Below are 24,246 nucleotides of genomic sequence, written 5' to 3'. Positions count from 1 at the left end.
TAACAAATATTATTTTAAACCATCCGCCGTGCATCTCTCACCTAATTTCACTTTTCATGGCTCAGAAAGTTGCCTGAGAGCTAAAAACATCCTAGTTGTTGCATAGCCAGATAACTCACGGGCTATGGCACCCATTCAGCATGTTTGGGATACTCTGGATCAAGCTATATGACCACGTGTTCCGGTACTGCCATCCATCCATTGTCTTCTGCTGATCCGGTGGAATGCCCCCAGAAAACCACATCAGGGAGACATCCAGGAGGCATACTAGCAAGATGCCCGAGCCTCCTCAACTGAGTGCTCTTGACACGGAGGAGCAGCGGCTTGAATGGACTTCCCACCCTATTTCTAAAGGAAAGTCTGCTCCATTTGTTTCAGATTTGGAGGGGCTGATTTTCGGAAGGGCTAATTTTACCATTTTACTACTACTTTTTTTTTTTTTTGCACAATAGGAGGAGCAGCAATTTCGGCGAGACCATTGTCAGTTTACTTTCTATGAATTCCTTCGTCTTTTTGTAGCCTGTCACAATGAGCTACGACTGAGTCGTAGCGATTGTCCCTACCACACAGATGTCTGTATCAGAAAGTCATAAATTCTCCGCTGCCTTCCGTTTGTTTACACCTCCCGTTTCCCGCCAAACAAACTATAGATTTCCCCTGAGAGGGCTATTTCATTCCCTCATGCTTTATGGCCACAACCAGATGGGAACAGTCAGAACACAATTTTGAAAACAGCATGTTTGCACAAAGGAGAGTAGCCTTGTTGAAATGACAAATAGACGATGGTCAAAACTAGCATGTACATCATGATGGTTATTTTTGTGAGGAAAAAAAAAAGTGAACCATTTCCCATACAAGCACCTGTTTGAAAATTTCATTTTAATTCATTCTTTGTTTCGGGGCAAATGTAGTCATAGAAATGGATTATTCAGATGCGAGTCAATATCACATTAAAGTGGTTTTGGTTTCCTTATCAAAATCACTCTGGCATAATGAAAATACAGCAGAATAACAAGAACACTCTTATTATATTCGATTTGTTTGTATTTTAATTATATACAGTTTGCAAATATTGGTTTGGTTGCAACCTTATGCTCCAAGATCAGCGATCACTTCCCTCCAAGAACATCCTGTTTGAAGCCTTACAATGGAGAGGTTTCATTTGACAATAAAGTTGTCCTTGACTTGATTTATTTTTCAATTTGTAAAGCGCGGGTTTCAAACTGCGGTCCTCGAAAGCAGCTCTCCTGCACGTTCCGCTTCTCCGACACATCTGATTGAAATGAGCATCAGCAAGCTCCGTGAGACCTGATAACAATCCTAATCATTTGAGGCAGGTGCGTTGGCGGAGGGAAACATCTAAAAACATGCAGGATAGGGGCCCTCGAGGAGGTGACAACATCCTGAACTGGTCGCCAGCCAACCGCAGGGCACAGTCAAGTAGAAAAACAAACGGTGTGAGTGAATGTGTTTCAGTGACTGCATCAAATTATCGTACAACAACTGAGTGCGCATCCTTCGTCGCGTTGCTGAAATTGTAATGGAAGTGGGAATAGTCTGGCATCCTGTTTGTCGATTAAAGTGGGGTGGAAATGAAGGAATGAGTGTGTGGAAATATAGTGTGTGCGTTGTGCGCGCCAACCGTGACCGTGCGAGCTGAGAGAATGCGAGAGGTGCGTAATTGATCACGCGGCGCGGTTTGGAACGTTGCTCTGAGAGGGTGTGTTCAGTGTGCAGAGCGTGCTCCCCTCCCATAGCCAAATAGCCTATTTTTGGGGGGGTGAGTGGTATCAGGTACAATTTCTGGGGTCATCTCGTGTGACGTGATAAATTACAATTGCGCCACAAAAGTTTTGCGCAACTCTTTAGGTGTATGTGTTACTACTTCGAATGTGAGTCCAATTCTAAAATGTGCGCCATCAGGGATAATTGCATTTTTAGAATCAGAATCAGAATCATCTTCATTGGCCAAGTATGTAGAACACACAAGGAATTTGTCTCCGGTACAACACGCTGCATTAGTATCATCATAAACAAGGACATGACAAATAGGTATGGAAGGACATTTCGTAATGTAAGTGAACCGTAGTGCGGTGGGACCACCCAGTGACAACTGTGAGACAATGTGCAAAGTATCAAGCAGAGCTAAAGTGATAGTGGTAGAATACAATACTATGACAGTTTGTACAGTTGGTGCAGAAAATCCAAATTTTAGGTGCCTCTACGCTTAAATTCAAATATGCCCGAGTACATTTGTGATGTTTTTTGATTCAGATTTCAGTGTGCATATAAAATAATTCATTTCCTTATTCAGAAAAAAATGGCATGGGTTTTTTTCTACACCCCCCCACAAAAAAAAAAAAAACTACGATCCTTTAGCAGAGTGCCGATTCCTAAACGATTCAACTCCTCACTTTCATGAAAACATAAATTCAAGTATTCATCCCATCATTACACATACCTGTCACAAGCACATTCTCACTGTATTTGCAACTGATTAACACTGTTTAAATCATGGCTTAAACCAGAGCTCTTTTGTGAGTATTGTGGAGGTGTGCACCTGCTATTTGGGGTTTTATACCCACGTGCCAGAATGTTTTATTAGTGTTGTTTCCTGCTCAGGGGGGCTGACGTATTTCACTGGTGAAGGACATGGCCCTGGCTGTTTATTTCCCATGATGAAATTGTCCACAGGTTCGTGTTGACTGTAAATAAAAAGTTCAATGAGCTTGGACCTCTCCCTTTCCAGTGACTATCCTATCTACTCGTGTAATCATACCAGAACCTTTCAATTGTTCATCAGTTGAAGGACATTACAATCTATATTAATCTGTCTTAATACAACGAGTTAAAAATATCAAAGTTAAGCATCATTTTGTCATTAACTTCTAAATTAGCTTTGATGATGATGAATGTTAATATTATTATTTGTACAGGAGGAAAAAGACACCTCATGAGAATGGGCCGCACAGTTTTCGAAGGTCTCCACTTGGGGGAGTAAGAGTGGAGCAAAAATGTATGAACCCAGCAGAGGTAGCGATGTGGAAGCATTTGGTTTAACCGGCAATTCATGATTTGCTTTTACCTGACTGTGACGGTGATGAATCCAATGCAATCCAAGTTAAACAGCCTGTTTGAAAGTCAGCACTTGAGCAATTAAGTGCTGACTCTGCCATGCATTGCTGAGTGTGCTGTAAATACTACATGTGACTCTCATACAATGGAACGTCTTGACTTTCTGATGATTCATTCTCCAGTCTGATTTTAAGCTCATAAATGGCTGATCAAAGTTGCTTCTGTTGAAATGAGATAACCCCCCTCCCCAAAAAAGTGTCGATAATGATGTGATAACTTTAACTTGGATCTTTGTGGCTGTGCTGACTTGGGCAGTGTTTATCAGTAAAGTCAGTGGGTCAGATAATTGAGTAAAAAGAGACAGATGGTTGCAGCATTTACTGCTGATTACATGGAGGTCATAAAATGCCCTCCAGTAGCTGGGGGTGTCAGGTCCAGGCCTATTAAACTGCCAGAATACGACACCAATGTAAATGCCCTGGCCACAAGGTAGAGGTATTAAAGCCAAAGAACTGGGTCTATTCTTCAGAGAACTAAACAAGGATATAAAGTCATTTCAATGCTTACTGTGTGCAATTCAACATTATCTATCTATCTATCTATCTATCTATCTATCTATCTATCTATCTATCTATCTATCTATCTATCTATCTATCTATCTATCTATCTATCTATCTATCTATCTATCTATCTATCTATCTATCTATCTATCTATCTATCTATCTATCTATCTATCTATCTATCTATCTATCTATCTATCTATCTATCTATCTATCTATCTATCTATCTATCTATCTATCTATCTATCTATCTATCTATCTCTCTTGGTTCTCAAACTAATTGAAATACGAAATAAAGTTATCTTGCATGTCAGTTTTGCATGCTTGATTGAAGATATTTTTATCCATCCATCCATTTTTCCAATCCGCTCACGAGGGTCGCGGGCATGCTGGAGCCTATTCCAGCTGTCTTTGGGCACACATAGACAAATATCCATTCGCGCTCCCAATCACTACTGGGGACAATCTCGAGTGTTCCGTCAACCTGGCGTGCATGATTTTGGAATGTGGGAGGAAACCGGAGGACCCGGAGAAAACCCACGCAGGCATGGGGGAAAAAAATGCAAACTCCACACCTGAAGGCCAGAGCCCGGGTTCGAGCTCATGACCACTCCACTGTGAGGCCAACGCGCTAACCAGTTGACCATCGCGCATGAAGACATTTCCCACAACGTTAACTATTAGATCGTAAGATGGCTTAAACTATTTTGTAGTTAACCCTTTCATGTACAGCGGTTACTACAGTGGACAGCCTATCATGTTATCAAGTTACAGGGTGCATGAAAGGGTTCAAACAAGCACTAGCTCCCTACATAACAAAACACCACCAGCCATTAAATTCATCCACTTATGTGACGTCAGTTGTCGACTGTCTGATCTTCAAATCCATACTGTCAGTCGGTGTGTGATGCAATGTGTTCCGCTTGACCACCTTGTAATGAGGAAATGCCTCTCGTTATATGTCCATTAGGAGGTGACCACGCTGTCTGATGCTAAGAAGCCTCCCCTCCATCCGAGTGTCAGCCTCATGCTACGTGACACGCTCACTGACGTAAGAACATGCACCCATCTGTTTTGCCCGCCTCTGATAAGACTCTATAATCAAGTGCTGGAAATCGTTTAGACCACCCACACTGTTCAGTTCCTGTCTGACCTGTCATCAGATGCTAAATGCTTCTAATCTTTATCCACTTTGCATTCACCACCATTAAAATCCCTAGCTAGCTCACTGCACTGGAAACTCATGAACACTGACTTTGCTCATTTGCTTTCTCTTATCCCAGTCATTTAGCCCTGGCTGCATGTTAGTGTGAAGTGTACACCCGTCACTCTCTGCATTTTTCTCGCAGGCGTTGGTAGTTGGCAGAGCGTCATGGGTCGCATGCAAATACTTTTAGAGTGCACGCCTGATGGATAAATATTTGTTGTGTCTGTTTGAACAGTGATGAGCTCTTTCTTTTTCTTTCGCTCTCGCTGATACAGATCTTGGTGGCTCTGTGCTTACATCTGTTGGCTTGCTGTATGGAAAATGTCCCTCTGGCATTTTCATGTAAAACACACACACACACACACACGCGCACGCACGCACGCACACACACACACACACACACACACACACACACACACACACACAGCTTTCACTCTCCCTTCGCTTGTGGCAAGTCCTCTTTACACCATGAAAGCAGACCGGTGGAAGTAAAATTTTCATTGTTGTTTTAAACATGCCCGTATAGGCTTAATTGTTAAAATATCAAGTAAAAGGACAACTTTTTTTAATCTTAACGTGGAAAAGCTGAGACAGATTTTATGTCAACATCACAACATTGTACTTTCTCCTTTGATGGGGGGAGGAGAAAGCGTGTGAAAAATACACAGCTGTGATTGGTCCAGAGCTCCGCCACTCGACCAGCAAATACTCTCCACTTCCTCTGTCCTCCTTCCCTGGTGCAGCCTGGGAAGAGGGAAGGGGATGAATGTGATCAGTGCGAGTCGCCGGAGCTCCCTCAGCCTGCTCCTTCTTACTTGTCCTTGACGGGACATTCCGGGACGGATAGCGAGTTAGTGTGCGTTGTCAGTTGCTGATGCAAGGGCTAAAGTGCTGATTTGTCCTGGGCATCTTGGAGTGCTCTGATGGGAGGCAGTGCCGGCTCCGGCTGGGACTGGGGATGCTGAGTGTGGGGAGGGAGGGCCTGTTTGAGCTGGGACAGCAGCTCCAGCAGCAGGGGGAGTACCAGGCCGCCCTGCATTGCTTTCTCAGCTGCCTGCTTGGACTGACCCACGTGCAGAGTTTCACCTCTCTGCCCAACTGCCTTCACCAGGTGAACAAGCTTCACATTGTTGTTGTCCCATAAATTGTTATTGTTTGCGTATTCCCCACATGCATCACCCACATCTGACGCCCGGTAAATGTGTGTGTTTGCGTTGAACATGTACACGGTGCTGATTTAAAGAGCACCCTTAGAACTTAAAGGAAACTCGCTATTGTTAAAGAGATACCAATTCCTTCCATTGTGGGATTCACAAGGCCTGCGAGGGATTTTTCTTTTGCTGCTAAGTCCATGAAGGAATGTCCCAGATGTCAAAACATAGTCCACTCCAGACCACGTGAACAGTAACGTGATGATGAGCAGACCGAGGATGCTTCGAGGCGATAACAAATCACTTGTTTGACAACTCATGACATCATCCGGTGTTTTTAACCCTTGATTGTTCTTCTGTGCTTTTCAGATCGCGGAACTGTTCATCACTGAAAAGAACTGTATCCTGTTCAATTTAGCTCTCTTACGTTTACTAGCCCTCGAGAGGACATAGATCATGTACAGAATTCAATACAAATGGAAGGGTTGTAAGGAGAGGGAGTCAATATCTGTTGACAGGTTCATAACGGTACCTTTGTCCTGCAATGATACGGTGTTTGTCTAAAGCTCACGCATTAGTGGTAAGAGGATTTGTAGGCTCTTATCTTGGCACAACAGAGCGGCAAAGTAAACTAATTAACTTGTAGGCTATCTGCACTTGACTCGCTTGCCCATTGCCACTTAACAGCCTCCATAAAGCTCAACGTTATACAGCATAGGGATAACAGAGGGTGTTTGGTGTCGGTGTATATTTTCCTCTCCCCTGTCACTGAGACACTGCGACTCTTAACTGGCCTGCTACATGAAACAGTGGCTACCCCTCACTAACCATTGTTTAAATGGCGTCGTTTGTTCAGTGTCGCTTCAGCTCAAGCAATCAGCAGGACTCCAGCAGCATGAAACATTATCCACTTATCTAGTTGGACAGGGTTACATCCTCTGCCCTACAGTACATTACGGCATCAATATTAATGTCCACGTGTTAAATTGTTGAATATTTAGTGGCCTTGCGTAACCACAAAAAAAAAAAATGATAAAGAATTGTGGAAACTGAAAGAGTTGATTATAGTTTTCCTCGGCATTGTTTTTGATTGTTGTTTTTTCCAGTGGCCCTCTGCAAAACAACGTCCATAGTTTTCCTCGGCATTGTTTTTGATTGTTGTTTTTCCAGTGGCCCTCTGCAAAACAAAGTCAAAGTTCCGTAGCGAGTAATGATGAAGCACAGAAACAGTATTGACTGTCACTTCTCACTTGCGCAAAAGCTGAATTTACACATTAAAGATTTGAGCCACATTTGCTGGTATACACTTAACAGTGAGTGCACATTAACCGGTTAATGTAGGCCTACTGTTTGGTTATCAGTGCAGGGACCTTTGTCCCAGCCAGAAGCTGTTTTGGTTGCTGAGTGTTTCCTGATACGGTTCCTGGAAAGCATGTGGCAATGAAGAAGGACATCAGATAAAACCAGTGTTCAGTATTTCCTATAATTATGGTGGGATGAGGCAGAGGGGCGGGGGGTGTGGGGGGGGGTAGGACAACACACAGTATAATTACATCTCTTTGAGTCTCTTGCAGTGATACCCAGCGAATTATCCACTTTCACTAAAGTGGTCCAAAAAAATTGGTAGCAAGTAATGTATCTTTTTACATCTATCTTTGCCAGCAACCTATAGTGACAGACGGAACAATTAAATGGGCTTTCACCAAATGGCAGAAGGTAAAATTGACCTGTGTAGCCAACTGTTGCCATTCATATAACTGCATAGCTTTGTGTGAAACTAAACAGGCCTTCAGTATTCAGTATACAGTAACAGTAATCAGTATCATGATTTCAGTAAATTTCTGAGTAAAGTGAGATAAGTGCATCATTTTCCTTTGGCAAGGTGCCATGAGCTCACGTAAACGATGCGCCTCGGCTCAATAAAGATTGGGAAAGTTTGTTCAAAAGAAACAAATGGAAAAAAAAAATATGGTGTACAATGTTAAACGAAGGTGCCATTGTTAGTGTAAGCGCTCAGTGATAGCACAGTGCTTAAGTTGTGTGGAGCTCTTCTTGCTTCCATTGTTGTGATCCACTCAGGCTAAAAATAGCGGGCACAGGAAGTGCTGCGACCTTCAATGATGGCCGCAACCCTCACCCTACCCCCAAACAGTCTACCACCACTTATCAAATGTATTCCCCCTCTGCTCAAAGTCCAAATACTTCTGGATGTAACTATTTATGAGGAATGGAAAGTCACATGGCCGGTGAACACTGAGCAATTATTTTTTGCACGTGAGGGATGTGGTTTAAGTAGGTCATTTAGACAGTAGGGGCTGTGTTTATTTTTAAGCACGTGGTCTTTAAATTCACCTGACAATTATCGCTGGTGTCATTTCACAGAGGGCCCAGTACAATGGAGTCTTTCTGACAACGTAAGAAGACCCTATTTTTGAAGGTGCTTTTAATAGAGGCTTTTGATGACAACAGTACTCAGAAATAACTGGCGTCTGGCCAAACAAGTCCAACATTCAAACGCAATGTAGTACTTTGTGGAATAATGACAGGACTCCGCATACTCGGTTTAAAAATGCATTTCAGGTGTTCCATTTGTCACGAAACGGGAACATCGATTGACACCAGAACTCATCAACAACCTGTAGTGTCGTCAGCCGGTGGAGGTCATTCTCGTGATGAGCGCAGGGGGGGAACGACACAAGAAACAGAGCTGAGCTGAGCAACAGGGCTGTTTTTAACTTCAACAACTGACTCATCCCACTGGACAACGGAGTGATCCTTTACCCATATAAACAGATGGGAAGGCCCTCCAGTTCATTCAAGCTGAAAAAATGTTCTACGAGGTGGCGTTGATCGAGCTCACGGCTCTACACGGGAGCACAGGCAAGTTCAATATGACAATGTGTTTTTGAGCTCTCAGGATAGAGACGCGTGTATTGTCACCAAAAATCTGTATACTTCACCATATCTGCTTTGAGATCGGAGAAAAGTATCTGAAGTCAAATGCAATCAACTCACAAAATAATTTAATTTGCAATGGATGTTTTTTTTGGGGGTGGGTCTTTTTTTTTTGTTGTTTTTCTGGTTTGCTGCTACAGAGTACGAACATTTCTTATATTCTCATATTAACAAACATTGTTAACAGTACAGGTATTCTTATGCAGCAACATAACACGGTTCCCAAAAGTCATTTGAATCTTGTGGTCAAAATTCAGGTTGGAAAAGTGTTTTGACTGTTTCAAAGGGAAGGAAGTATATTTGCTCGCTTAAATTTGAATTGGACTGGACGTCATATGCCTCGTGATAATGATGTAGCCTCCAACCATTGACGGTAATGTTCCAGTTTTTCTCCGTTTTTCTCAGTTCTTTTGAATTTTTGTCATCTACTTGTTCTGTCCCACGTCATTTTGTCACATGTGCACATTTTATTTGCTCGCACGAGTATAAAGAAGCCTTTAGCCTGCATACCTCACATTATTTTGGCTGTTGGAGATAAGACTTACCGTCAATCAAACTAAAATCACAACATAACACTCTTTATATTTTTTATGTCCTGGTGATAAGCAACTCAACATTAATATTTCACAATATAAAAATAGCTACCGTACTATGAGGAAATAAAAGAATAAGGATACTAGTACAAATAATCATGTCCCGCCCGCGGTGATGAGACTTTTTTCCTCAGGTGAATCTTGACTTTTTCTCATAAAGGGAAATATGTGAAGCTTGAGATCACCCAATCATCAGCGGCTTTCCAGAAATAGCTCATTGCAAGTGAAGATAAACACTTACTCCTCCCTGCCTCAAAGGAGAAATAATTGTCATGCGAATGAGAACTTGTGGCCAAAGACCGTAAGAAGACGACACTGAAATTCCTATCGTGTTGCATGTACAATTTTCCCTTATATAAGGCAATTGCCTGATGTTCGTATCTCTATTTTTTTTAAAAATTCGTATTATCTTTGTGCTATGCAGCGCCGTCTTTTCCTTTCCGTACTACAATGAGATGGTTTGTCAACAAATTACAGTGCAACCAAATAAAAGTGAAATGTGAATCTTACCCAGTCTCGAACAATCAATCTACCACAGATATTCAAACTTTCAATTTGGAGTACCGGTACTGAAATTGTCAAGTGAAACGGCAGAGCAAGCTTCCCGAGTACACTTTGGCTGTCCTATCCATACACAATGACACAAAGATGATGTTCCCTTGTTGGCACGCACATGGTCTGTGAACACAAATATTTACTTTTGAGCAATGCACTTGGATTTTGAGAAAGAAACCGGCTTTTGCAGGGAAACCGTGATGTTTTGCATGTTGAGTACAAACTGTTTTGAGAGCTTACCGTTTTCCCAAATTTAAATTCTGATCTGAGAAATGCACCAAAGACGCTGAGAACAACTGCAATGATAAAAAAACTAAGGAAATGTATATCTGGCAGCTATATCTTCATTTGAATTACAGTCAGACCTCGGTTTTCGTCCATAATCCGTTCCAGAAGGCTGTTCGAAAACCGAAATTGTTGGCTTTCCAGAAATAGCTCATTGCAAGTGAAGATAAACACTTACTCCTCCCTGCCTCAAAGGAGAAATAATTGTCATGCGAATGAGAACTTGTGGCCAAAGACCGTAAGAAGACGACACTGAAATTCCTATCGTGTTGCATGTACAATTTTCCCTTATATAAGGCAATTGCCTGATGTTCGTATCTCTATTTTTTTTAAAAATTCGTATTATCTTTGTGCTATGCAGCGCCGTCTTTTCCTTTCCGTACTACAATGAGATGGTTTGTCAACAAATTACAGTGCAACCAAATAAAAGTGAAATGTGAATCTTACCCAGTCTCGAACAATCAATCTACCACAGATATTCAAACTTTCAATTTGGAGTACCGGTACTGAAATTGTCAAGTGAAACGGCAGAGCAAGCTTCCCGAGTACACTTTGGCTGTCCTATCCATACACAATGACACAAAGATGATGTTCCCTTGTTGGCACGCACATGGTCTGTGAACACAAATATTTACTTTTGAGCAATGCACTTGGATTTTGAGAAAGAAACCGGCTTTTGCAGGGAAACCGTGATGTTTTGCATGTTGAGTACAAACTGTTTTGAGAGCTTACCGTTTTCCCAAATTTAAATTCTGATCTGAGAAATGCACCAAAGACGCTGAGAACAACTGCAATGATAAAAAAACTAAGGAAATGTATATCTGGCAGCTATATCTTCATTTGAATTACAGTCAGACCTCGGTTTTCGTCCATAATCCGTTCCAGAAGGCTGTTCGAAAACCGAAATTGTTCGAAAACCGAAACCACGCTCTTTTTAAAAATAAAAATGTTTACTGAACACATCCGCTCACAATGTAAAGCAACACGAGGAAGTATCACTTCCTTGTGTAAGGAAGGCGAAAGGAGTCAAATGGTGCATTCAAATGCGCTCAGTTTGTTCGAGACCGAAATGTGTTCGTCATCCGAGGCATAAAAAAAAATAGAAATTTTTGGTCGAAAACCGAATTGGTCGAGAACCGAGACGTTCGAAAACCGAGGTTGGACTGTATTGTGAAAATTATCTTATTAACGTGAAAAAAAAATCCTTGAACTTGACCTTCTTATGTCAACCGAAGGCCCTCTTTGACGTGCCTCCGTGTTTGTTTACCGACTGGGAGTTGAGCTGCTATCAGCAGTGCGCTGGTCATTCATCATATCTTGCTCTCTGCTCTGCATGTCTGCCTCCTTCTGCATTTGCTGCAGAAGGAAGCGCTGTGTATCCTACCCAAATTGGAGGGGAAATCTGGGCAGTCATATGACCTCATGGCTTTCAATCGAAGCTGTGTGTCGCTTTGCTTCAGAATACTTAAATTTTCCATTGATCACTAGCTCGCTTTTCTCCATGGGCATCAACCGTATTAAACTCATGTACCTCCTACTTAATGTGTGAAGCGTGTCCACAGACTTTCTACTTGTTGTTTCACCTTGCACGGATGTGTGTCACAGCGTTCTAGTGGGTGTGGCGAGTGTGTTGTTTGATCCCCTTATCTGGTCTCTTCGACCCATATCTCTGTGCTCTAGTCTTCAGTTCTCAGTTGTTGCTTTTCTGTGTTCACAGAAGTACCAGATACTCCGACAATTTTTTTCTTTTTTTTTAAAGCTTGCATATAACTACTCGAGAGGACTTTGATAGCCTGAGTGTTTTGTTGGCAGTCTGATTGTGATCCCATGCCCTGTATTTGTGAAACAGGGCTCCAGGAGGAGCCTTCACTGGGCTCCGCAGGATGTGCGACCCAAGAGGAACTCTCGGAGCAAGCATCCCAGGCAGAGAACCTCGAGCGCCTGGCCCAGCTCTGCATCATGAGCAAACAGTAGGTAAAACTTCCACTGAGGAATAAAGATGTCATTGCATGTTCAGATGGACATATTTTTTTGATGGCTGTTGAACCACCAGAGGTTGTGATGTAGTCATGAGGTTGTCATGCAAGTCATTAGTTTTTTAAATAACAACCACAACTGTTCCATTCACTGTAACTCATTCAAGGCCATTTTTTAAATTATTATATATATTTTTTTAAGAATCCAGGCATTCAATCCCAGGTGATTGATATATTGCTATATAATTGATATATTTTTCAAAAATGTTCATGTGGAAGGGTAAAGAATGCTCTGAAAATAGCTGCCACTGAATAAATTTTTTCAAAAATATATTTTTTTAGCTTTATAAGACACAGTTTACTTAAGCCATAACAGTTTAAAAAAACAACAACAACACGGCACTCTATGTCGGTAGGAGGAATACCACACAAGGTGTCTCGGTCTGTTCTTTTTGGGGTTCAGTGATCAAGCTTGGGCTAAGGAGGTGAGGGGTCTGGTTTCGTTGAGGCTTGCCTGCGGTGTTTCTGTCGTAGAAATGGAACGGTTGTTCAACTTCTGCTGTGTACCTCAGGGAATCCCCTCGCATGGCAATACATGCAAAATTCAAGTCATGAAATGAGTTATCTTAGAACGAATACCGCCTTGAAGCATTAATGCCGCCATCACTCTTTCAGCAATGTCATTGGGAAGTCTTTTTCGATGTTCCTCGATCAGGTGTCCGCTACGGGCCGTTCAAAAGACGGAAATTTGACACCTGGCCATTACTAATTGAAGGGAAGTGTGGCTTTGGAAAAGCGAGTCTGACATTCTGTCACACTAAACAGAGCTTGCTCTACATGAACACGCAAGACGTGAGGGTGTGAGTGCGGCACATTGACGGCGACAGGTTATATATGAGGAGACACGGCTGGTTGACCTGCATATTTTCTGCATCGTGTCTACCTGGATGAACACTAAAAGGGTGGGTGAGAGGCACAAGCCCGTAAAACAACCTGCAGGCCAAGAATAGATCAATTTTGCACTTCCTCCCCAGGCAGCAACCTTCTCCCCGCATCTAATCCCATCAGGTGCATTTTTGAGGTTGGTCTCGATGCTGCACCTCAGACTGTGAAACAGATATAACGTTCACATGACAACCAACACGAGCCAACCCAGTTGACCCACATCGCTCTTGGTTTTCAATTTTCTCTTTGAAAACAGCGAAACAAGCCGAGTCAAACCAGTGAGTCTGTTTCAAATCGATATTTCACATTTGGCAGCAGTTGAAATTGAACAGAGATTTCAAAACTCATATTCAGACACTCGGAACATTTTAATCACCCGCAAAGATGAAATCAAATTCAATTGAGATCTACTGTAATTTGCTATTTTGAATACAGTACGACCTGAAGAATTACATTCTATAAATCTGAGACACGCGTCAGATTTATTTCCCCCCTTGCATCCTGAAAATATTGCGGGTGTGGTTTCAACGTGACCATCTTTTAGTGTACAAAGATTTTATGGCTGCTCTTGATATTATGGGTGGCACATGTTTAATTCTTGGCAAGGATACATGTGATTAATTACTTCTTTTTTTTTTATACCCCATTGTAGACCTCATCTTGCGCTAGAGTACAGTGGAAAGGTATGTCACTGCCCTTTTTTTTTTTTAACTCTTTCATGCACCATTTATGATAACCCGTAACCTGATAACAAACTGTCCACTGTAGTAACCGCTGTCCCTGAAAGGTTAAATTGTTATTTTGACAATATTTGATACATTCAGTTCTGATTTGGATTCCCTTCAGGCTGCAAAAATCCACCAGAGGGCCTTTGGTAACGACCACCCAATAACTGCCAGAAGCCTGGAGCTCATGGCCACAGTCTATGCCGAGATTGGCAAGACTGAATATTCAGGTAGGTCATACTTGTGTCGTTGAATGGGTTTGCCGACATTGTTGAGATTCTTTGGCAGCCGACTCAGCTACATGACAAAACAAGATAAAAGGTGCGCATACATATGGCGTCTAACCGTGTAAGATATAATATCTCTTTTTTCAAAATGAAAGAAAGGGCATTCGTTGTGTACATTCTGTTTGGGTTTACAGTGCTCTGGGTCCTCCATGCATGTTGGGTTCATTGAATTTTCTTCACCGAGCTCCAAGAACAACATGAACAGTCGAGGTTTAGCTTGCAGACATTTTACCCTATACCAGAAAAATACGGGAAAATAAACATGACTGCCCTTTTATTCTTTTGGGTCCACATTTCCATTCGTTCAAGTCAAACTATACAAGAACAGGTGGCGTTATCAATTGATTACATTATTCCTCACATACAGCATGCAAATCATTCAAGAGTTATTGTTGACAATGCTTATAAAACCTAGCTGAGGCAAGCATTAAGTTGGGGCAACCAAACTGAAGATTATTGTGACCTCATTTGACAGTATAACACATTATTCTGCAGTCGATGAAATGATTCTTGGTGAGTATCAGCGAACGCTTTGTTTGTTTTTTTAATTGAAGAATGTATCACTGTAGCTGGTGTGAACACAGTCAACTTGCTCAGAAAAAAAAAAAAGTTTGCATGTTTAATGTTGTTTGACTTGCCTTTGAAGCAGCCTGCAGTGTGATGCAATATTAGGAAGTAGTCATGTGTGACTATGTGTTGCAAGACTCCCTGGGTCAGCGTGTGTCTGCGCTCTCCAAACGCTTCGCTGCTGCTGAGTCAATCACGGAAACCGTCAACGGTTTTCCTCAGTTACATCCAGAGAAATACTCGGAGGTTCGCCACAGAAAGGACTTTTGCCACCAGCAGGAAGACAAAACGGAAAACAAGGTAGAGTCAGATCCACCTGCACACGCACACCACCTTCACGCACACACACACACACACACACACACACACACACACACACACGCCATTTGTCCTGAAGGGAGACAGTTCCTTTCCGCTCTTGGTCACTGTACATGCATATTGAACTGCCTCATGAAAAGCGTGTCAAAGTAACAATTTAGCCTGCATGTTTTTTTCAATTTATTTCTTTTTTTTTGAACATTCCGATTGCACTTTCAGTTCATCAATGGAAAAATTCCCACATCTATCCTCAAGAAGCCAAGCCCCACTCGCGGGTCAGTCACAGAAGCCCCCCAAAGCCGGAAAGGCGAGCGGAGGGTTCGATTCCGGGAGCCAGAGACCACGGTTCATGGTGAGGGAACAAGACAACAATGTGACCGAAAGAAACCATGCTGCCATCTGGTGTATCTGTTTGACTTCCATCAAAATGTTTTGCAGCCTGTCCAATAACTTCAACACATGTAAACTTCGAATGATGAAAATACCTTATATCCGACATTTTTAAATTCGATGAAAAGGTCACATAAAAATCTTGATTTCAATGGCTGTCAAGCATGATAATCAGACAAGACGTGGGTTTTCTCCGGGTACTCAGGTTTCCCCCCACATTCTTAAAACATGCCTGGCAGGTTAACGGAACACTCTAAATTTTCCCTTGGTGTGCGCGGATGGTTGTTCGTCTTATGTGCCCTGCGATTGTCTGGTAACCAGTTCAGGGTGTCCCCCGCCTACTGCCCCAAGACAGCTGGGATAGGCTCCAGCCCGCCCCATGACTCTTGTGAGGATAAATGGATTAGAAAATGGATGGATGGAGGGAGGGAAGATTTATTGATGGTCAAAATGTGATCATGGAACAGATGTATTCCGGATCATGTTTTCTAAATCCGAAAAAAGGTGCACCAAAACGGATTGCAGCAGCTCCACTGTATTTGATTACTGATACCATTTGCCATTTCGCCATGTGCAAACTTCCCCCGTTCATCCATTTACAATAGAAGGTGCACGGGTTGCTCCAAATAAGAGGACTTTGTACTGTCTTACTGCTATGACAAAATAAATAAATAAATTCAATGCAGATAGATATGCGATAGACACTAGCAAAGGACTTTCTCCTCAATTAATTATGCATGTAAAAAAGTCTCCTCTGGCGGGAGAGCAAAATCTCCAGAGATTAAACAGCCAGCTGTAACTGCAGAGCATCCCGGATTTTGCCTCCTTCCACCTGACACGCTGCTTTTCTGTCGGCTTCACAGACATTCCTTCCTGTGATGACACAGGTGGTAAGTCTCACTTGATGCATGAGCAAGTGTCAGCAGTACTGCACTTTTTTTTTTAACTTTTTAAAATTTGGATGGACTCAGCAAGTATCACAGGTGGGCTGGGTATCGAATCATTCACTTATTCCTGTCGTCACTATGTAGGAAATTGCTATTGCATAATTGCAATGTACCAGATCAGCTGGCTTGCCTTCTGTGCAAAACATTGACCAAAGAAATTAAAGCGCATTACAATTTGTATGTTCTTTTAAGTTGAGTTTATTACAATATGAACCCTTTCATGCACCCTGTTACCTGATAACATGATACGCTGTCCACTGTAGTAACCGCTGTCCCTGAAAGGGTTCATCTAAACAATGCATTTTATATCCATCTGTGTTGTGACGTATTGCGCTACATATATGATTCTTATAATTCATATATTTGGGGCAACCCTGATAAATGTTTCTCGTGCTGAAAATCAAACAATATCCCACAAACTGGAAAGATTTTTTTTTTCCATACCAGCTCAATGCATCATGGGCTATGTTTGATTTTCTAGTGAACCATCGTTGTTCATTACTTTTCAAGAACACTGGGGGATAAATTCGGGCTAATACATATACGGGATAAGGAATCACGACACATTCGAATGGCACAACAAAATGATCAGCTCCTTATTTCAGACATGTAGTGGAGCGGGAGTGATTGCAAACACGGACTTGTCCTATTCCCCTTCTCACATTATCACAGTGAGTGTGTGACAATGCTGCAGTGTGAATGACACTTAACATTCAAAATAGTTTTGAGCCAACAAGGACTAGTGTTTATTTTTGTCCAAATCGTCTTCTTTATTTAATCTTATGTGTCTGTTCTGTCTGTGTGCGTGTGTCTCTGTGTGTGTGCGTGCGTGTGTGTGTGTGTGTGTGTGTGTGTGTGTGTGTGTGTGTGTGTGTGTGTGTAGCCTTTGTAGCCTATGAAACGACACCTTCCCGCCCTCACCTGTTCCTGTTCACTTGCCTGTTCCTGATGATGTCCTTCCTGGGCGTGGCCATGTACTGCACAGGCCGGCGGCATCCACAACGAGTGTGCGAGCAGCTGGAGGCCACTCTGGCCGTTTACCTGCTTCACATGAAGCAGCTTGTTTGGGGTTGTTGGATGTGGTTGACCATGCAGTTATGAAGACCAGTCACAGGACAGGACATCCTTTGTGGTGAGACATCTAGCTCCCACGTGTGCAAAGCTATCGGATTTATTTGATATCCATCTTAACGTCCATGAATGAGTACACTGTAAATTCAAAGACAATGCATCTGCACAATGGCGCCACTGCTGGGGGATCCTGATTTTCCGATCAGTGCAAGAGGGGCAGAGCGATCGGGGACATTTGGGCGGTCTCCAAGTGGTTCATCCCAAGAATCCAATATGCAACGAGCGCGCTTCATTTGAAGGCAATTAAAGGAGCTGCTTTGTTTGGCCATGATTGAAGTCAGCTGTGACCACTCCCAGAGTGGCGCAGTACACCCTCTCGCAGTTCCACCGACCTTCATTCATCTGAGAAATTACCAACATCGGGTCTAACCTGCCTCCAAGTTACGCCACACGCCGCACAGGATTTCCACCAGTCGCTAAGATAGAGCCATTGGTCCTCACTAGTAAGACAATTCACCAATACTAGTAATGTTTCTTTTTCCACTGCTAGTGCTATTTTTTACTAAATGACTGTGCTGTACTAGTAACACCAAACAGGAATCGTGTATTATGTAATAGTACTCTTCTGGATCCCACCTGTAGCACCAAGATAACCCATAGTATGGTCTCACTAGAAGTATGTAGTTCTACTAGGATGTCAAAATTGTTCTACCAGTGTGCAAAAATGTCACAGAGTAGTGGAAAAAAATTACTATAAGATACGGACATTCTATTAGTGTGTTTATTTGTCTTACTAGTGAAGGCAAAGTGCATACTAGTACATGGACCTTAAGCTGGATAACAAGGACATCAATTAAATGCTCAAATGGCTTTTCATACCCGCGCTGATGCTCGTGTGTATGTGACGTATGCATGAACACCTCAATGGGGTCGCTCTGGCTTGTTGCTCCTATTCTTCAATTTTGCACATTTACGCTCACATATTCCTTGCCATACTTGATTCCGCAGCTGCCCTCTATTGTACGTATTGTATAATTGTATGATGCAAGTATTTATTTTTGTACAGAACATGATTTGTGTATAGAAGACATGAAACTGAATGTGTCAGTAACAAATATCCTGAAATTCTGCTTTATACGTGTCCTTTAATAAAGGTAAATGATATTCAACTTACTGGACATAAAGTGACAACACTCTCGCACAATCCAGTGCAAGTGTTACATCAGTGATGTCGTCTTTATAAAGACAATAATGCTCAATTTTGACAGTTTTTGAGTTGTGTTTTGTAATATTGTAGCCACGACAATTGCATTTTTAGATGCACTACTTGTATGGGACCGCATTAGCTTGTGTAGGTGCCTTTAATGTGGCCTGTAAGTGTATTTGGCAGCTGTGATACGGGTGAAATGAGGAGGAGGAGGAGGAGGAGATTGCTTTCTGTCTCATTGCAAGACCGGTTGACAATCCATCTGGAAAGCACATCTGATCAGACTTCGTATAAGGTTTCTAATTGTGGACTTTGGGCTATAGGTTACATTTCTTTCCAAAAGCAATAATCCGTTTTCGTTTGTGGTGTCTGATCAATGTCTGGGTGAGTTACAGTTGGAGCATGTTCAACTTGTTTGGTGATTTTGAGGCAATACACAGACGACAAATACAACCAGTTATGTGAGTCTCCTTTATCAAAGCATAACTCACACCGCCATACACATTTAATTTATAGGAGCACAACACACGGTGTACTTTTCGTTATGAGCAATAACAGATGTCTCCGTATTTACCATTGATGAGTAGTTCTTCATGGACTTTATGGAGAGTGGATTATGTCAAGGCAATATTGAATATATAATAACTGTATGGAAGCAAATAAGGGTTATTCTTGAAAAAAAGATCCCAAAATAAGACATTTGGGCGCACATTAACTTGGTAGCATTTTGCATTTGGTCACTTTGTATGAAGTGCCTTCACGAAGGGTTTTCTTGGTTCCTTCTCTTTTATGATTTCAGTTGTTTGGAATAAAACTCATCCAATGGTGGTCGTCTTTCTTGTGAGATGCATGCAGTCATTTTTCTGCTTTTTTTTTTATGGCACACAGTATGACTGTTTAATGCTGACAGTAAATAGTAGGGAGTAGCCTGAGATACGGTTTGACACAAGTTGCGAAAAGCATTTGGGGACAGACTGCAGAAGTACAGTTATTACTGTACTATTATTTTTTTAATAACTATCATTAAGTGCGGGAACATCACAAAAGCATGCTGTTTTATTACTTTTGCCGCAGCATGCAGGATGAAGTGTGGACTTCGAATAACACAAGAGTCTCATTGATTGGCATAGAAAACGAGATATACAGTATGATCCATTTAAATCTAAAAGCAACTGTAATATTATTTTGCCATGCATTTGGTCTCATGCACAAGCTTTCATAAAGTAATGATCGGACCACGTGTCCAAGCCTTTAACAGCGTTTCTGAGTCTCAAACTGGGAGTGCATTTGCAACAACTGGCGTTGGTACGAGCTCGACCATCAGATTAAAAGAGAAACTAGTGGGTGAATGGACTCAATCAAGGAAGGATTAACAACAACGCGTGGATTTTCTTTGGGGGAAATCAATCAGCTAGAGGACAAAGATAAACCCTTCTATTCACTCTCTGCACAACGGGAGCAAAAGTCAACTGATATTGATTGTCAACAGAGGCAAACATTGGCGAGTCTCATGGCAGGAAACTGTAAGTGTGTGTTTGTGTGTGTGTGTGCGTGCATCTTCTGCTTTCTAGATGAGGCCGGTTTTGAGGTCAGAGTTGCGGCGAGAGGAGCGTCCGAGCAGCAGATCCTTCTCGTGGATGAGGCTGTCCAGCAGGTCTTCTTGTCTGTAGTTGTGGTAAACCTTGAGAAAGGCCAGCACGGCGATAGCAAGCCAAGTGAGCCACGCGGCCCACAGGCCAAACTGCAAGAGGGGCAGAAATGTGTTTTCATGACGAGTGACAAGAGGTTTTTTGTTGGCTCTTTGGGATGATGACAGGGGAACTTACCTGAGCTATTGCAAACTGGTCATAGAAAGCAGAGTTGTCCAGGCCAAGTTCTAGGTCAGTGTCCTGCATGTCTTCACAGCTACATAAAATTGGAAATGTTATTTTCACAAAATAACATCATAGAACTAGAACACTCAGTAGCGCACATGTCAACCTAAGTGTCAGGATGACTACCGTGTCGTGTCTAGTGGTGACTATTGGGACCTGGAAAATAAGCCTGAACAATTAATCAAATTCAAATGCACAGCGCAATGACAGAATGCAATTTTCAAATCGCAAAGGCTGCAATTTTGAAAAGAAAAAAAAACTCAGCTTCTTTTCACTAAGTCAGAAGGATTTATTTATTTAGTTTTTAAGGCGAGATAATTTCAGCATTTGCAAACATTAGCGTGTGTGTGTGTGTGTGTGTGTGTGTGTGTGTGTGTGTGTTTATTTTTCATCATTTGAAGTCATGTATCCTCAAACATTACATTTACACCGCAATGATAAATCTGGTTGACCAACGAGTGACCAGCGTTGGTTTACATTATCAGCCAAGCGTGCTCGGAACTCTGGCTGACCTACGAGAAATCCGACTTGGATCAAAACATAGCCTTTACTCTTGGTTTTGTGTTTGTTTATGTTGTGATTTGTGATTAAAAAAATAAATAAATAAAACGTGCTGGGTCACTCAACCTGCTGGGCATGGTGCCACCCTCGGTGATGGAGTCGCACCACAAATTGAATCCCACGCTGACCATGGTGCTCGACAGGAAGACGGTGAACACCACCAAGGAGCTAATCAGCAGGTTGAGGAAGGCATTGAAGATGGAGCTGCAGAAAAAAATTGTGGGCAATTATTATCCATTCACTCATTTATTTTTATTTTTTTTACAGCGCTTGTCCTCATTTGGGTCTTGGGTGGGCTGGAGCCTGTTGCGCAGTATGGATAGAACTAACCGTTCACAGTCGCATACATATCGATGGAAAATTTTGAGTCTTCCACTATCCTGACATGCATGTTATTAAGCCAGAGTACGAGGAGCATTCACCATTTCACATAATCGCAAACTTTTATGGAACTTTGGTGCCACCAGGCATCTAGGTGTGAGTTATTTGAGGAGCTTCACTAAGGCAAAAGTAGTACTTAGTTGTACTTTGTGCCAAGGAACCATTTTGAAGTGAGCTCAGGTGTTTAAAATAATTGTTTTGTGCCATCTTGTGGCATTTTGGTCCGTTATAAACCTTTAGGGGATGTCACTTGCAAATTTTTCACAATTCGCAGCGGGTCTTGGTCCTGATTACAATAAGTGACAGACAAGTTAAGGCATCAGCAAACTATGTGGCTGTTTGGGTTTCCTAGCCATTAGAGCCCCCCAAAAAAGAGATTATGTGTCATGTTTTTGTTTCGATTACATTTGGTTTTGTTCTCTCATGTGCCCTTTTTGTCTCCACCTGTTCTCGTCACCTGAGTCGTTTGTGTTGAACCAATCAGCTCGCTGAACCCTTTGTGTCTTGTACAGGTGTTTCTCATTGTCTCGTCACTTTGCTTGTATTTAGTTCCCTGCGTTCTGTCAGTCTTGGTCAGATCATTATGTGTGTCATGTTTTGCTTCTGTCATAGGTTTCTGTTTGTTTCTTTGGTTCCTTGTGGTTTTCAGGACTTTGTTTGTATACTTTAGTTAGTTTTTTTTTCCCCCCCCCAGTGTACTCCTGTTTTTGTTCAACACATTTTGTCCACCCTCCTTCTCCTGCCTCCCTGCTTGTTGGGGTCCTCCAGCTACCATCATGCAATCCATGAAATAATCCTTATAAGAATAATTATTATCATTATTATTATTATTATTTTATTATATGCAACACATGAAATCAAATTATGCTTAGAGCCCTATAAAGGCATGGGCTGGCAGTATGTGTTTCCTCCATTTTTCTAGCGTGACATATATTCTGCTGTGTTTCTGTTTGTGATGCTCAAAGTAGCATGCAATCGGGGCGTTAGATGTGGACGATGTTGAAATGAGAACAAGTGCACGGACAGTACTCACTCGTCATGTCCTTTGCACAAAAAGAACAGCAGCCTCCAGGCCTGCACTGCGGACAATATGAGGGAGGCTATCCCGACAAAAGCGATGAAGCTGCAGGAGGACTCGGCTCCCCACTCCTCCACGATGAAGCGCTGCTTCGACACCGTGATGTTCTCATTCTGCCACATCCCACGAGTGAACAGCAAACATTTGCCACCGAAGTCCTCCGTATTTTCGGACAGAGGCACCACGGCGATGAACCCAAATAGGAAGGCTAAAAAATAAAGAATGCACTGAGCGAAAATTAAATTATCGAGGGCCATTTTATCCGTCTCCCTCCTCAGTGCAGGGTCCTGCAGCGGTTGCGCATGCGCAATGGGGGCAGGTGCCGCATCCGAAGCACCGACGTGATTCGAAGACTCACTGCTCTGAAAACTAACGAGCACCGGAGGCCCACAAGCCACATTGTTTTTAATACGTCTTTTTACACCTGTTCTGCCTAATACTACTGTCATTGGCATGTCTGACATTAATAGAACTGTTTGTTGGGGGGGTGGGGGGCGGGGCTATCAAACATATACGCACGTATGCTTTATGACTACACCACACTCGTCCAGCGTTGGATTCTGAGAGGTTGTTTTGTTTGTTTGTTTGTTTTGCGCAATTAAAGCCACACGTTTTTATATGTATTTAATCTCTATAAAAAATAACGAGACAACCAAATTCCAGGTCCAGTGTCAAAAGCATTCCTGTGTATGTATGTATTTAGTTATTTAAATGCAAAACCATTCACTTAATGTTTGCTCAATGTAATATGTTTGTGTTTTTACTAATCGACTACATTTATGTTGACTGGATTTACATTATATAAGTCCGTCATTTCTTTATTAATTTAAAGACATTACTTCATTCATATATCCAATTTTACTGCAACAGGCACCATTTATATGGTTTTGCCTCCAACTATTTTCAAGCGACTCCTTTTACAACACCGAGAAAATTTCATTAGAAAAAAAAAGCTTGTGCCGAAAGCGTTCAAAATGAATGAATGAATGAATTTAATGCAGGCTCCATAAAATATTTTCATAATCATGATTTTAAATGTTCATGTTAGATTAATTTAATATTTTTAAATATGTAAGCAATTAATTTAGGGTATTGATTCAGGGGTTGCTGCTGTGACCACTGAATTTTCCAATTCATAATTAAACATCTGTGTATTTAATAGTTTTAAACTACATCCCATAATGTATTGAATTAGATTTCAGACGATAGAATCAGAGACCTGCAGATCAAATGTACAACTGTGTTCTACCTTTTACATCTGTGTATTTAATAGTTTTAAACTACATCCCAGAATGTATAGAATTAGATTTCAGCCGATAGGATCAGAGACCAGATCAAATGTACAATTGCGTTCTACCTTTGATCGAACAAAACATTTGGCCCACACAAATGAGTGTTGTTTGTTTAAAAAAAAAAAAAAAGTGGCAGCGTTGAAGTCAGAGCCAGGGGTGCTCATTTGATTTGCTTCACTGGGTCCATCTGGACCACCAAATCCAACTGGCACCGCTTACAGTGCCCTCTAGTGGATAATTCCCGTT

The 24,246-nt window shown here is 41.9% G+C and overlaps 2 protein-coding genes across 3 annotated transcripts; one reads left to right on the top strand and one right to left on the bottom strand.

Moving 5' to 3' along the window:
* The first annotated feature begins 5,571 nt into the window (after positions 1 to 5,571).
* cunh14orf180 (chromosome unknown C14orf180 homolog) lies at positions 5,572 to 18,872 on the top strand. Of its 2 annotated transcripts, XM_019865492.1 has the most exons (10): positions 5,572 to 5,953; positions 6,363 to 6,393; positions 8,787 to 8,873; positions 12,231 to 12,351; positions 13,955 to 13,985; positions 14,149 to 14,257; positions 15,018 to 15,181; positions 15,419 to 15,551; positions 16,453 to 16,479; positions 17,420 to 18,872. In XM_019865492.1, exons 1-10 carry the CDS (start codon positions 5,801 to 5,803, stop codon positions 17,635 to 17,637), a joined length of 1,074 nt encoding a protein of 357 aa, XP_019721051.1. In that variant the 5' UTR covers positions 5,572 to 5,800; the 3' UTR covers positions 17,638 to 18,872. The 2 variants fall into 2 exon arrangements, with proteins under 2 accessions (XP_019721051.1, XP_019721052.1); XM_019865493.1 differs by lacking the exon at positions 16,453 to 16,479 and having other exon boundaries at positions 5,574 to 5,953.
* A 399-nt stretch (positions 18,873 to 19,271) lies between these two features.
* On the bottom strand, positions 19,272 to 23,467 carry tmem179ab (transmembrane protein 179a, genome duplicate B). The gene is made up of 4 exons (XM_019865494.1): positions 22,664 to 23,467; positions 21,316 to 21,453; positions 20,641 to 20,719; positions 19,272 to 20,555 (listed from the first exon to the last, which is right to left on the bottom strand). The coding sequence occupies exons 1-4, from the start codon at positions 23,170 to 23,172 to the stop codon at positions 20,382 to 20,384; spliced, it is 900 nt and encodes a 299-aa protein (XP_019721053.1). The 5' UTR covers positions 23,173 to 23,467; the 3' UTR covers positions 19,272 to 20,381.
* Between the last annotated feature and the right edge of the window lie 779 nt (positions 23,468 to 24,246).

This window comes from Hippocampus comes, unplaced genomic scaffold, assembly GCF_001891065.2.
Source record: "Hippocampus comes isolate QL1 unplaced genomic scaffold, H_comes_QL1_v1.1 scaffold443, whole genome shotgun sequence".
In the NCBI taxonomy this organism is placed as follows: domain Eukaryota; kingdom Metazoa; phylum Chordata; class Actinopteri; order Syngnathiformes; family Syngnathidae; genus Hippocampus; species Hippocampus comes.
The sequence above is the reverse complement of the archived record's forward strand: the minus strand, read 5'-3'. Positions and strand labels throughout refer to the sequence as shown.